The sequence below is a fragment of the Chamaea fasciata genome, unplaced genomic scaffold (assembly GCF_029207755.1).
Source record: "Chamaea fasciata isolate MVZ Bird 193981 ecotype frontalis unplaced genomic scaffold, bChaFas1.0.hap1 SCAF_15, whole genome shotgun sequence".
NCBI classification, from domain to species: Eukaryota; Metazoa; Chordata; class Aves; order Passeriformes; family Sylviidae; genus Chamaea; species Chamaea fasciata.
In genome coordinates, this window is record NW_027094100.1 from 11045683 (window position 1) to 11056920 (window position 11238).

General features: G+C 56.3%; 1 protein-coding gene across 2 annotated transcripts in view; it reads left to right on the plus strand.

Annotated features, from left to right (window-relative positions):
- The window catches only part of LARP1 (La ribonucleoprotein 1, translational regulator), a 45544-nt gene that overhangs the window by 28703 nt on the left and 5603 nt on the right, over positions 1-11238 (plus strand). The window contains exons 4-19 of one of the 2 annotated variants that reach the window (XM_066197224.1): positions 1523-1588; positions 2323-2494; positions 3079-3210; positions 3384-3527; positions 4194-4356; positions 4563-4707; positions 4922-5096; positions 5929-6098; positions 6365-6724; positions 7840-7963; positions 8504-8709; positions 8804-8910; positions 9263-9414; positions 9677-9821; positions 10000-10109; positions 10583-10710. In XM_066197224.1, the coding sequence (XP_066053321.1) occupies positions 1523-1588; positions 2323-2494; positions 3079-3210; positions 3384-3527; positions 4194-4356; positions 4563-4707; positions 4922-5096; positions 5929-6098; positions 6365-6724; positions 7840-7963; positions 8504-8709; positions 8804-8910; positions 9263-9414; positions 9677-9821; positions 10000-10109; positions 10583-10710 (2499 nt within the window). The remainder of the gene's footprint in view (positions 1-1522; positions 1589-2322; positions 2495-3078; positions 3211-3383; positions 3528-4193; positions 4357-4562; positions 4708-4921; positions 5097-5928; positions 6099-6364; positions 6725-7839; positions 7964-8503; positions 8710-8803; positions 8911-9262; positions 9415-9676; positions 9822-9999; positions 10110-10582; positions 10711-11238) is intronic. The other variant, XM_066197225.1, reaches the window with a different exon arrangement.

Sequence of the window (11238 nt, forward strand, 5' to 3'; positions counted from 1 at the left end):
CTCTCCTCTCACTGGGCCCCAGTTTCTGGTGCAGTTATCAGTGTTGCATGAGCCTCTTGAGGGTCTGGAGGTCAGAGCTCTCCCTTCATGAGCTTGGTTGTAGAGAGGCTGATGGGTTGGCCTTGCTCTCAATCTCCTCTTCAGCATTTTAGGGGTCTTGCATGCTGCTCTGACTGGTTTTCTGCCCAGCTAGGTCAGGGGAGATCTTCTCACCTCCCCTTTAACAGGAAGGCACTTGGAGGAGTCCTGGTTGTGGAAAACCTCTCACCCCATTGCGAGGACACCCCAAATTCCTTGTGGGCTCAGCCTGTGCCCAGCTTTGCAGGCAGGGTGGTGACAGTGGTGTGTGTGCAGCTCTGTCTTTCCCTGTGCAGTCTGTTTCTCCCTGGCACACAGAGAGCCAGGGGAATGGATGTCAGACAAAGCGACTCCTCTGGAGGAACCGGCAATTTGTTCCAGGAAATCAGTGGTGGTGGAGAGACAGTTTCTTCTGGGGCACAGTTGGGACAGGGGCTGCTGGTGTTGGGTCCTAGCAGCCAGTGGAAATGTATCTGCAGCTTGATAGGACTTTCCTTCTCTATTCCATTTTGGAGAGAGGAGGGCCCTGGGGATGGAAGGTGCTCATCTCTGTGAAACAGGCATAGCCCTGCACTGGAATTGGTTTTCCCAGGAAACTTACCTCCTGGGCAGAGGAGCATGGCACCTGCTTGTAAAAATGTGATCTCCTGAGGATTAAAAAATTAATTTGACTCCAAATTAATTCAGAAATAACAATCCCACAAGGGCAAGGAGGAATTTCTGTGCCCAGATAAACTCAGTGCCCAGCCCTGATTCATTTGGTGCCTGGGCAGCTGTTTGACTTCTTTCCTGTGTCCTGCAGGTCCTCTGAAACCTGAAAGAGATAGAAATTTTGGGAGTGAGCAGTTCATTTATTCAGCAGAGTAGTTGATGTTCCCCCATGTGGCCATGAGCTGACTGGAATGAGGGAGTTCCCTTCACCTGCTTGAATTTTCTCACCCACTCTGAGACCAGCCTGGCTTTGTTGGCAGCACGTGGTGGTTGTAGTTGGGCACTTCACTGGGGCTGTGCCTGGCTGTGACTGCCACTAGGTGGAAGAGCTTCTTCAGTGGGATGTAGTTGCTTCAGGTAGATTTAGAATGCTGTGAGCTGAGTGCTTTCCCTGTCCAAGGGGTGTTGCATGTGACTGAGTGAATTACCCTGGGCAACTTGGTGCCAAATGCTGCTGCTGGGACAGAATACTTGGTGAGAGGCTGGGAGCTTGCAGGAGTGGTGGCAGCCTCGTTACAGTGTCCGATGGACAAACCTGTCCTCAGCCATTTGGAATTAGTTCAGGGTTCCTGCTTTGGTGAGGAGAGGGGGCTGTATGTGCAGTGTGGGTGTCCCCCTCCAGCCTCCTGGGGACAGCTGTTTGTGGGCCAGTGGTGGGTGGAAAGCATTCTTCCCTGTTGCAGGGAACAACTGTGGCTTTGTGCGCTAACGGGACCTTTCTCTTTGGTTCAAGGTTGGTGACTTCGGTGATGCCACAAATTGGCCAACACCTGGAGAAATAGCCCACAAGAGCGTCCAGGTGAGAACACAGAACCATTGTGATGAGCAGGAGAAGGCCCTTGCAGACCTCCCTATCCCTCTGGAAACACTGGCTGAGCAAGGTCATTTGGGGTGCTGAGTGTCAGTGCAGAGGCAACCAGGAATAGTGTGCAGGGAATTTCCTTTTAGGGCTGCCCGTGTGGCAGACTCCCTCCCTAGTGCTATTCTGGGAACCTGGGGCCCAGTCTCAACCCTGGGCTGGCTGAAGCAGGTAGGTCAGCTCCCAGACCGGCTCTCCTCTGGGCTGCTCTGTGCAGAAACGGACTGGGCCAGAGTCAGGAGTTCCACAGGAGGAGCTGAAAATGCACGAGAAAGGTTTGGTGTGCTGAAGGAGCTCGGCCCTTCCTCCCTGCTGAGGACGTGGGTGTCACTGAAACCTTTCTGTTTTTGGATGCTGCTCTGCTAGCTCCTGGCTGTCTGTCAGGGCAAGGTGCTCGCTCACCCTTTTGCCACTGAGGCAGTCTGGTCCCTTACAGGACAAACCCATCTATGAGCACGAGGTCTCTCTGTCCGCCCATCTTGGTGTCTCAATGAGCCCTTGCCCTGCTCAGCCATGAGCCCTTCCCTAGGAGCAGGACAGCTCTGGGAGGTACAGAGCAGGGGTGCACCCAGCCTAGGGCAAAGTCTTCCCGTTCCTGCTCCTGCTGGGACAGCTGGGGTCTGCCTCCAGCTCCTCCCACCTCTCACTTCTTTCCTGCACTGGTGTGTCCCCAGCAGCCGCACAAAGCGCCGCCCCTTCGGAAGCTGCCTGTCAAGAAAGACATGAAAGAGCAGGAGAAGGGGGATGGGAGTGATGGCAAAGAGAGCCTGAAAACCAAATCGGATGAGTCTGGGGAGGAGAAGAATGGTGATGATGACAACCAGAAGTCAGCCCAGAAGAAGAAAGGTAAGGCAGGAGCTGGTGGGGACAGTCCCCCAGGCTCAGCATGTCTCCCCCTTCCCAACCCACAGGCAGGTGGAAGCATCCTCTGCCTTCCCTGGGAGTGTTGCTGCAGGACATGATCCCAGTGCAGGGACAGCTGTGAGAAAAGGTGTTTGCAGGCTTCAGGTGTCGTTTTGGTGGGAGCAGGTGGAGCAGGGCCCAAGTAGGGTCAGGCCAGGAGCCTGCATTTCCATGTGCTCCATGGTGGCACAGGACAGCCCTGCACTGTGGGTTGTATCAGCTGTGGTTGACACGTGGGCTCAGTCTGGCCTGAGCCTGGGCAGGCAGAAACGGGCAGAGGAAGGACAAGTGCTGTGACAGTTGCTACAGGCAAGTTCTGACTCGTGTCCCTCCATATCTCAGAGTCTTGGTCGGAGCTTTTCTGCTTTCAGTGAGGCCTGGAGGGATGTCAGAGGACAGGGTCTGTCCAGAAGGCCCTGCTGCTTTCTCTCCTCCATGTGTGGAGGCTGCGTGGCAAGAGGGGGCTGCGGGGGAGGAAGCAGACGCACTCTGAACCTGTGTCACAGCCAAGCCCTGTCCTTTTGCAGGCAACAAACACAAGTGGGTCCCTCTGCAGATAGACATGAAGTCAGAGGTGCCTAGGGACAAAACGGCTTCTCGGAACAACCGGCAAAACGAGCAGCACAGGCACCCCTCCAACAACCGCAGCGAGCTCAAAGGTGGGGGCTCGGGCTGGGGACTGCTCCTGGCCTGGCCGTGGGGCAGAGCAAGCCCTGGTGCCCAGGGGGCAACTTCCCTGCATTCAGAGGGCTCTGGGTGCGGCAGCCTTGCTCCAGGGAGGTGCTGTCATGCCCTAACAGCCCTCCTGCCTGTCCTTTCCCGTGTGCTGCAGGCTGGCACCCCGACAACAAGCACGAGCGCAGCTGGCAGGACCACGACGAGACCTCCAGCGTGAAGAGCGAGGGAGGCGCCGTGCGAGGAACCTTCCGGGGCCGCGGCCGTGGCCGGGGCAGGGGCCGTGGCCGTGGCAGAGGAGGTGATCATTGTGTGTGTGTGTGCTCCTGTGAGTGCAGGCAGAGTGACACAGCGTGCAGAGCTCTGTCTGTGTGCCTGAGAGACCTGGGGATCTAAACTGGGCTGGGGAGGGCAGAGCGCTCCAGGGATACAGGGAGATAGTGTGGCAGGTCATTCCAGCCGGTAAGTTGAGCTGTTGTTAACAAAGAAATAAGTCTGACTACTATTTTTATAAAAGCAGATGTCTTCCTGCTACTCAGGGCCAAGCTTTTTTTCATGTTTTCTGCCCCTTGCAGTACCGCTCTGAGCAGGAGTTTTGAAGCATGTTGATAGTCTGTGAAGGCTTTATGCCGTTTGAGAGCCAAGCAGGAGTTACCGTTTGGGTGATGAAGAGCATCCACCCTGGCATTTGACTGGGCAGTGTCTGTGCTAACACTGATGCAGCTTTAGTGTAGAGCCTTTATATGTCAGCTGGGCTGCCCAGTTGCCCTTGGGTAAGAGGGTTCCTGGCCTCCTCTGTGGCAGAGGCAGAGAATAGGAGGGTGCAGGATGTGGGTGCTCCACTGCAGGCTTCCAGGGAGTCCTCAGGAAGAGGGAAATCCTTGTGCAGGAGTCCTGCCACATCTGGCAGTGCAGCCTGTTTGGCAGATCCCAGGGGCTCTGTGCTGACCCTTCTGGCGTCCCCCAGGGCACTTTGACTACCAGTACGGATACCGGAAATTCGAGGGCTCGGACGGCTCCCGCACCCAGAAGTACGCCAGCAACATCACCTACTACTTCGACAACATCAGCAGTGCTGAGCTCTACAGTGTGGACCAGGAGCTGCTCAAGGACTACATCAAGAGGCAGATGTGAGCATCACCTCCTGTCCTTGCTGGGTGATGGGGACTGTGCAGCCAATCCCAGGGGGAGGGTTAGAGCTGAGGTATTGGCTGTGCTTTGCTTCCAGCACCAGCCACATCTGGGCTCCCCTCAGTGTGTGTGGGGGTTATTTCCTTGGAGCTGCCCAGAGGATGGTGGTTTGGGGCTTCCTCTCACAGACACGTTGTCCATGCAGAGAATATTACTTCAGTGTGGACAACCTGGAGCGAGACTTCTTCCTGCGCCGCAAGATGGACTCGGACGGCTTCCTGCCCATCACGCTGATCGCCAGCTTCCACCGGGTGCAGGCACTGACCACTGACATCAGCCTCATCATCAAGGTGAGGGCAAGGAGAGGTGACCTTTCCTCCTGGTTCTGCTTCTCACCACCCCTGTGTAATGCCTGTCACTGTGGGTGAGGTGCAAGTGGTGCCTTCCCTTGTCCTTGACTTGCTTCTGCCTCCTGTTAGTCCTCCCAGGGAGGAATGGCTTGGGTTGACCCCCTCAGTAGGCCAAAGCAAGGCCCTGAGTTAACTGAGTACTGCTTGGTTCTAGGCTCTGAAGGACAGCAAGGTGGTGGAAATTGTGGATGAGAAGATCAGGAGAAAAGAGCAGCCAGAAAAATGGGCTCTGCCTGGCCCTCCTATGGCGGACTACACACAGACAGACTTCTCACAGTTCATCAATTGCCCCGAGTTTGTGCCCCGGCAGAGCTTCCAGAAAGAGACTGGTGAGCACGGGGAGAATGTGGAGGGAGGTGTGGGAGGCAGTGCTGGGACTGCAGCATGGCTGAGACCCTGAGAGTCAGGAGTGTTCTCAGAGCAGGGCTCTGCCATTGGCTTTCTGCCTGGTGGTGGGAGCTGGTGTGGTCTCTGTCCTTGGACCCCCAGAATGCTGCTGCCTCCAGGCATGGGGTAATGTGAGAGGCTGAGTGTGGCTTGTCCTCCGTTAGGGCTGAAGGGATTCAGAGAGAGTCAGTCCTGCTGAAAGTCTCGTGGCTTGCCTGGAAATAGTTTACAGCTGCTGGGCAGAGCAGAGGACATTTGTGAATGCAGCCTTCCTTTACTGGTTGAGGAGATACTGGGCACAAATTGGGCAGCAGGTGTGGAACTATCAGCCAAGTGCTGCAGAAGGGTCTTTTTGTCTTTCATGGGCTTCCCATGCTCTTGTCACCCCATCCCATGGGGGCTGGCAGGAGCCCAGGGCTGGGCCTGAGAGCCAGCGTGGAGGATCTTGGTGCTGTCCTAAGAGTTTTGACAGGAGAAGATCTGGCTCCAGACTCTCAGGAAGGTTTCCCAGAGAGCAGCAGAGCACTTTCTTTAGGGCTTTGTGTGTCTGTGGAGCTGTCACCTGCAAAGCTCTGTGGCCATCCCAGCATCATGCCCTAACTGGAGATTCCCACTCTAGCACTTGTGGGCTCTGTGCTGGTAAACTTTGGCCACTGCGTGCCAGTTAGTCCTGCAGGCTGTGCCGTGCTGCCAGAATGGTTGGGTAATTTGCAACTGCACCCCCTGGGTTCCCTCCCTCCCTCTGAAGCAGTTTGTGGCTCTTGTTGGCTCCAGAGTCCGCTCCAGGCTCCCCACGTCCTGCCAGCCCAGTCCCCACCAAAACAGAGGAGGTCAGTAACCTGAAGACAATGCCCAAGGGCCTGTCCACAAGTCTGCCAGACCTGGATTCAGAGACATGGATTGAAGTGAAGAAGAGACCCCGACCTTCCCCAGCCAGGCCCAAGGTAGGTGATGTAGGAGCTGTAGGACTTGGAGTCTCCCAGTGATGGGGGTGACTTGGATCATACGTGGGGCAGGCAGTAGGGTTTGTTGGGAGCGGTGTTCCAGTCTCCTCTGTTTCCATCTCAGCCCCTTTGGAGCTGCTCCTTCATGGTGTAAATGAAGGATTCTCCCCACACAGGCTGGGGTAAAGAAACAAGGGGCAAGAGTTGGGTCTTATGTCCCTGCGTGGTCTTTACCCTGTGTCACCCTTGCCCCCCCCCACCTGCAGAAGCCAGAGGAGTCAAAGACACCGCAGCAGCAGAAACAGAAGGACCAAGATGAACCTGAGGAGCTCGACTTCCTCTTCGATGAGGAGATGGAGCAGATGGACGGCCGCAAGAACACCTTCACCGACTGGTCGGACGAGGACTCTGATTACGAGATCGACGACCGCGACGTGAACAAGATCCTGATCGTGACGCAGACCCCCCCGTACCTGCGCCGCCATCCCGGCGGGGACCGGACTGGCAACCACACCTCCAGGGCCAAAATGAGCTCTGAGCTGGCCAAGGTGATCAACGATGGGCTCTACTACTATGAGCAGGACCTGTGGACAGAGCAATTTGAGCCGGAGTATTCGCAGATCAAGGTGAGAGCGGCCAACCCGAGGACGGGAGGGATCCGTGTGGGCTGTGGGGAGCCTCGTGTGCAGCAGTGGCTGCTGGGCTGGGGTGGAAAGGGCAGTGCAGGGGGTTACAGCCTGCTCGTGGGGTAGAGCTAAGCTGGGGTTAGTCCTCCTGCAGTGTTCGGGATTCTTGGCTGCCCAGCATCATGTTTGGCCACACCAGGGATAAACACAGTGCTGTAACCAGACATGAGGCTGCAGCCAGGTAAACAAAGTGCCAGGAGTGAGGTGACCTGGAACGTGGAGCCCATTGTTCTGCTGCCTGCCAGGCTGGCATTGCCAGATCTGTGAGGGGAACTGGGTGTCTCTGCACTGCCCTTAGTGCCCTGTGCTTTGTGGTACAGTCTGTTGGTGACTGCGTGTGTTGGGGATGGAGTCATAGGTGACTGGGCTGCACTTGGCCTGTGCTCTTCTCTGTTTTGGGGTCAGTTTCCATAGACATGGGCTTTTTATAGAAAGCCCATCTGCTGTTTTGAAACATTTTTGGGTCCTAACTTGGTGACTCTGACTTCTGGGCACTTGCCTAGACTCATTCAGTGACAGAAATCGTGGCTGTGAGGTGGGGTGACTTATTGGAGCTCCCAGCTGGGCTCAGTGCTTCCAAGTTTGATACCACTGCTGAAGCAGTGCTGCTCTCTGGGGTGGCAGGGACACTGTGTGTTGGGGTGTGGGTCCTTCAGATCTGTGGGAGCCTTGTGCCCTGCTGCCAGCATGGCCGTGAGGATGTGGGGAGCAGGGCTGTAGGGACACAAGATGGTGGCCAGAGGGTCCTGGCCAAGAATGGGTCAGCGAGCTCATCTTGAGCTTTACTGCACTGGCTCTGACTTGGCTGGTAAAAGCCTGAAAGCAGCAGGTGCTGGTTAGTGAAGCTGCCTTGTTGTGGGATCCCTGAAAGCTTGGCAGCATCAGTGGCTCAGACATGGCCTGTGCAGTGCCCAGTGTTCTGTCTGCTGCATCTCCCCTTCCTGCCCCTGTGCAGCAGGTGCCCTCTGGGGCCCAGTGTTGTGGCTGTCACTCAAGCAGAGCCATGGTTGTGCTGGGGTGAGTGGTTTCTTCACCATCTTCCTCCTCCAATGCAGCAAGAGGTGGAGAACTTCAAGAAGGTGAATATGATCAGCAGGGAGCAGTTTGACACCCTGACCCCAGAGCCCCCCGTGGATCCAAACCAGGAAGTCCCTCCTGGTCCCCCCAGGTTCCAGCAAGGTAAGAGATGGGGCATGAATGGGTGGGACTGAATTTGTCCAGGCTCCTTATGCTGAGAGGTTCTTGGAGGCTGGGTAGCAGCTGGGGAGAAGGAACTGTGGTCACGGGTGCGGTGGATTATCTAGTTCACGGAATATTCTGAGTTGCATCTTTCCCAGATTAATGATGCTCTTCTGGCTGAGTGCTTTGGGTCTCTGGAAGAGGAGCCCAAAAGCAGGGTTGTCCCAGTGGAGTGAGGAAACCATGGCAGACTCAGATGTAGTTCCTGGAATCTGGCTTTCCTCTTCGACCCCCTCTGAGTACTTGGAAGGCAGCTGCCTGTTGGACCTTGTTTGCCTGTGTGACACCAGGGCTGTGTCCTTGGGGACAGGGGTTTGTTGCAGATACCTTGTGGCGAGCTCTTTGCATCTGCTGCTGGGATTTGGGCTTTCTAGCCAAACTGGATTTCAAGCTGCTTGTGTGGGAGAGCTGGGACGTGTCCCTGCCCCTGCTGCCTCCCATGTGCCCGGCCTGACCCAGGGCGGGGGTTTCTCCCTGCAGTACCTACAGACGCTTTGGCCAACAAGCTCTTCGGAGTCCCTGAGCCCTCCACCATCGCCCGCTCCCTGCCCACCACCGTCCCAGAGTCGCCCAACTACCGCAACGCCAGGACCCCCCGCACCCCGCGCACGCCGCAGCTCAAGGACCCGACACAGACGCCCCGCTTCTACCCCGTGGTGAAAGAGGGCAGGACGATAGATGCCAAGGTGGGACCAGGCTGGGCTGGGGGACGGGAGCTGGGGCTCCCAGCTGGGGCCTGAGGAGGAAGGGGACACATCCCTGATGCGCCGTGTCTTGCAGACTCCACGCAAGAGGAAGACGAGGCACAGTTCGAACCCTCCGATGGAGTGCCACGTGGGCTGGGTGATGGACTCCAGGGAGCACAGGCCCCGGACTGCCTCCATCAGGTACCAGAGACAGGCGTGCAGGATCGTGGAGGAGGCACAAATGGGGAAGGGAGGGGAAAGGCAGCATCTGGTCTTGCAGGGGAGGTCTCCTGTTAGGTGACTGCAGAAAGGACAGGGATCAAACCTGCCCTTCCTGGAAAAGCCTGGGGAAAATCTGTAGCCTTGGAGAGCGGCAAGATGAGACTTGATAAGAAACACCGGTCCCCTTCCTAATAACTGCTCCATGGCTCTTGTCCCAAACCCAGGACAGTGACAGGGTGTGGGTGGGGCCAACAGACAGGTGGGGTGGCATGTGACCCCCTCTCCTGGACGATGCCAAGGAAGGGTGCTGACAGGAGTCTCTCACGCTCAGCTCCAGCCCCTCGGAGGGGACCCCGGCCGTCGGGAGCTACGGCTGCACCCCGCAGTCCCTGCCCAAGTTCCAGCACCCCTCGCACGAGCTGCTCAAGGAGAACGGCTTCACACAACACGTCTACCACAAGTACCGGCGGCGCTGCCTTAACGGTAGGGACCCTGCTTGGGGGGGGACAGGATGTCAGTGCTCTGCCGTGCTGGGGACAGGAGCGTGGCAGGGATGGGCACAGGCAGGATCCTACAGGACAGCCCTGCTGGCAGCTGCTGTGTCCCCACGGTTTGTGGGGAGCATGGGCTGTGCTCATGGTGTCCAGTGCTGGGGCTGGGTGTCATCGCAGGGCCCTCCTGCACATGAGCCCCTGACTCCCTGGGAGAGGATTGGCTTTGTAAGCATCCCCTCTTCCCTAACCAGAGCGAAAACGACTGGGCATTGGTCAGTCCCAGGAGATGAACACGCTTTTCCGGTTCTGGTCCTTCTTCCTCCGAGATCACTTCAACAAGAAAATGTATGAGGAGTTCAAGCAACTGGCTGTGGAGGATGGGAAGGAGGGATACAGGTAAGAAAGGAGTGACAATAGCCTTTTCTAAGGGTGTGGCCTTTTACAGGGCTCACAGTGAATCAAGGCAGTGCCTCTGCCTTGCTTGAAGGTGGGTCTGGGGTTATTCTCAGTCTCCTGCTGCTGCCCTGTGTTGTGTGCACCAGTGTCTGAGCTGTGTGTGCTGCTCCCTTCCCAGGTACGGTCTGGAGTGCCTTTTCAGATACTACAGCTACGGGCTGGAGAAGAAATTCCGGCCAGACATATTTAAGGACTTCCAAGAAGAGACCATCAAGGATTATGAAGCTGGTAGGTGCCTCCTTTGGTTTCCCTGGGATTGGCAGTGGTGTAGCTCAGCTGCATGGTGCTCCTGAGCCTCTTCTCATCATTTTGGGGAAGCCACATAGTGCTGTATGTTGAGGACTGGGATGTCCTGTTGCTCATTTCACAGGAGGGGTTGAGTATCACCATCCTGAAGATTGCTGGGGGTTGGAGGAGGGCGGTGGGAGGCTGCAGCTCTCCCAGAGCATTTCCTGTGGGATTTCTCAAGGCCCTGAAGTGACTGAATCTTGTCACCACCTAGTCAGCTGAGCCTGGGGACATCCAAGACAAGGGGACTGCCCAGGACTGATCTAGGTTGTTTCCCTCCAGGTTTTCCCATCTTGCCTAGGCTGTGCCCACCAGCAGGAAGTAGAGTTTGTGGGGAAGCCTGGAGGAAAGGTGTCTTGTTTGGTTTTTGTCCTGCTGACATCTGGATTGTTTTGTTTTTTTTTTTCCTCCAGGGCAGCTCTATGGGCTGGAAAAGTTCTGGGCCTTCTTAAAATATTCCAAAGCCAAAAATCTGGACATTAACAGCAAACTGCAAGAATACCTCAGCAAGTTCAAGCGCCTCGAGGACTTCCGAGTAGATGTGAGTAGACACAATTCCTGCTCCACCCTGGTGGCCCCTGCACACAGCCTCCAGAGCATGGAGGATTTTGGGGGTCCCCAAGTGGTGGCAGGAGGGGGGGCAGTGACACCTACTGTCACTCCCAGTCATTGCAGCCAGGCCGGGAACAAACTGTGGCATTGGAATCTGGCAAACACAGTCAGTGTGGGATGAGGGAGCTGGGTGAGCCTGTCCTCCCTGATGAGGAAAGGGAGCATTGATGGTTTGAGTAGAGCCAGCACTGTGTGGAGCTTTGGCTCCTAAACTTCTGGACTGTGCCTCTGTGTGGGAAGCAGATGACTATGAGCAAGTTGTCACCATTGTGGTCAGTTTGGGAGTCAGTCAGTTTTTCTGTCAAATCTGGCAGCAGGAAATTTGGAAAGGGAAGCTGAGTGCTTGGGGATGAACACGTGTGTTCCTTGTGGGCCAGGGAGAGAAGCTGCAATTGGAGGCATGCAGGAAGGCTGTTTCCTGATCCCTGGGGAGGGCACCTGCATTTGGAGGAGGCTG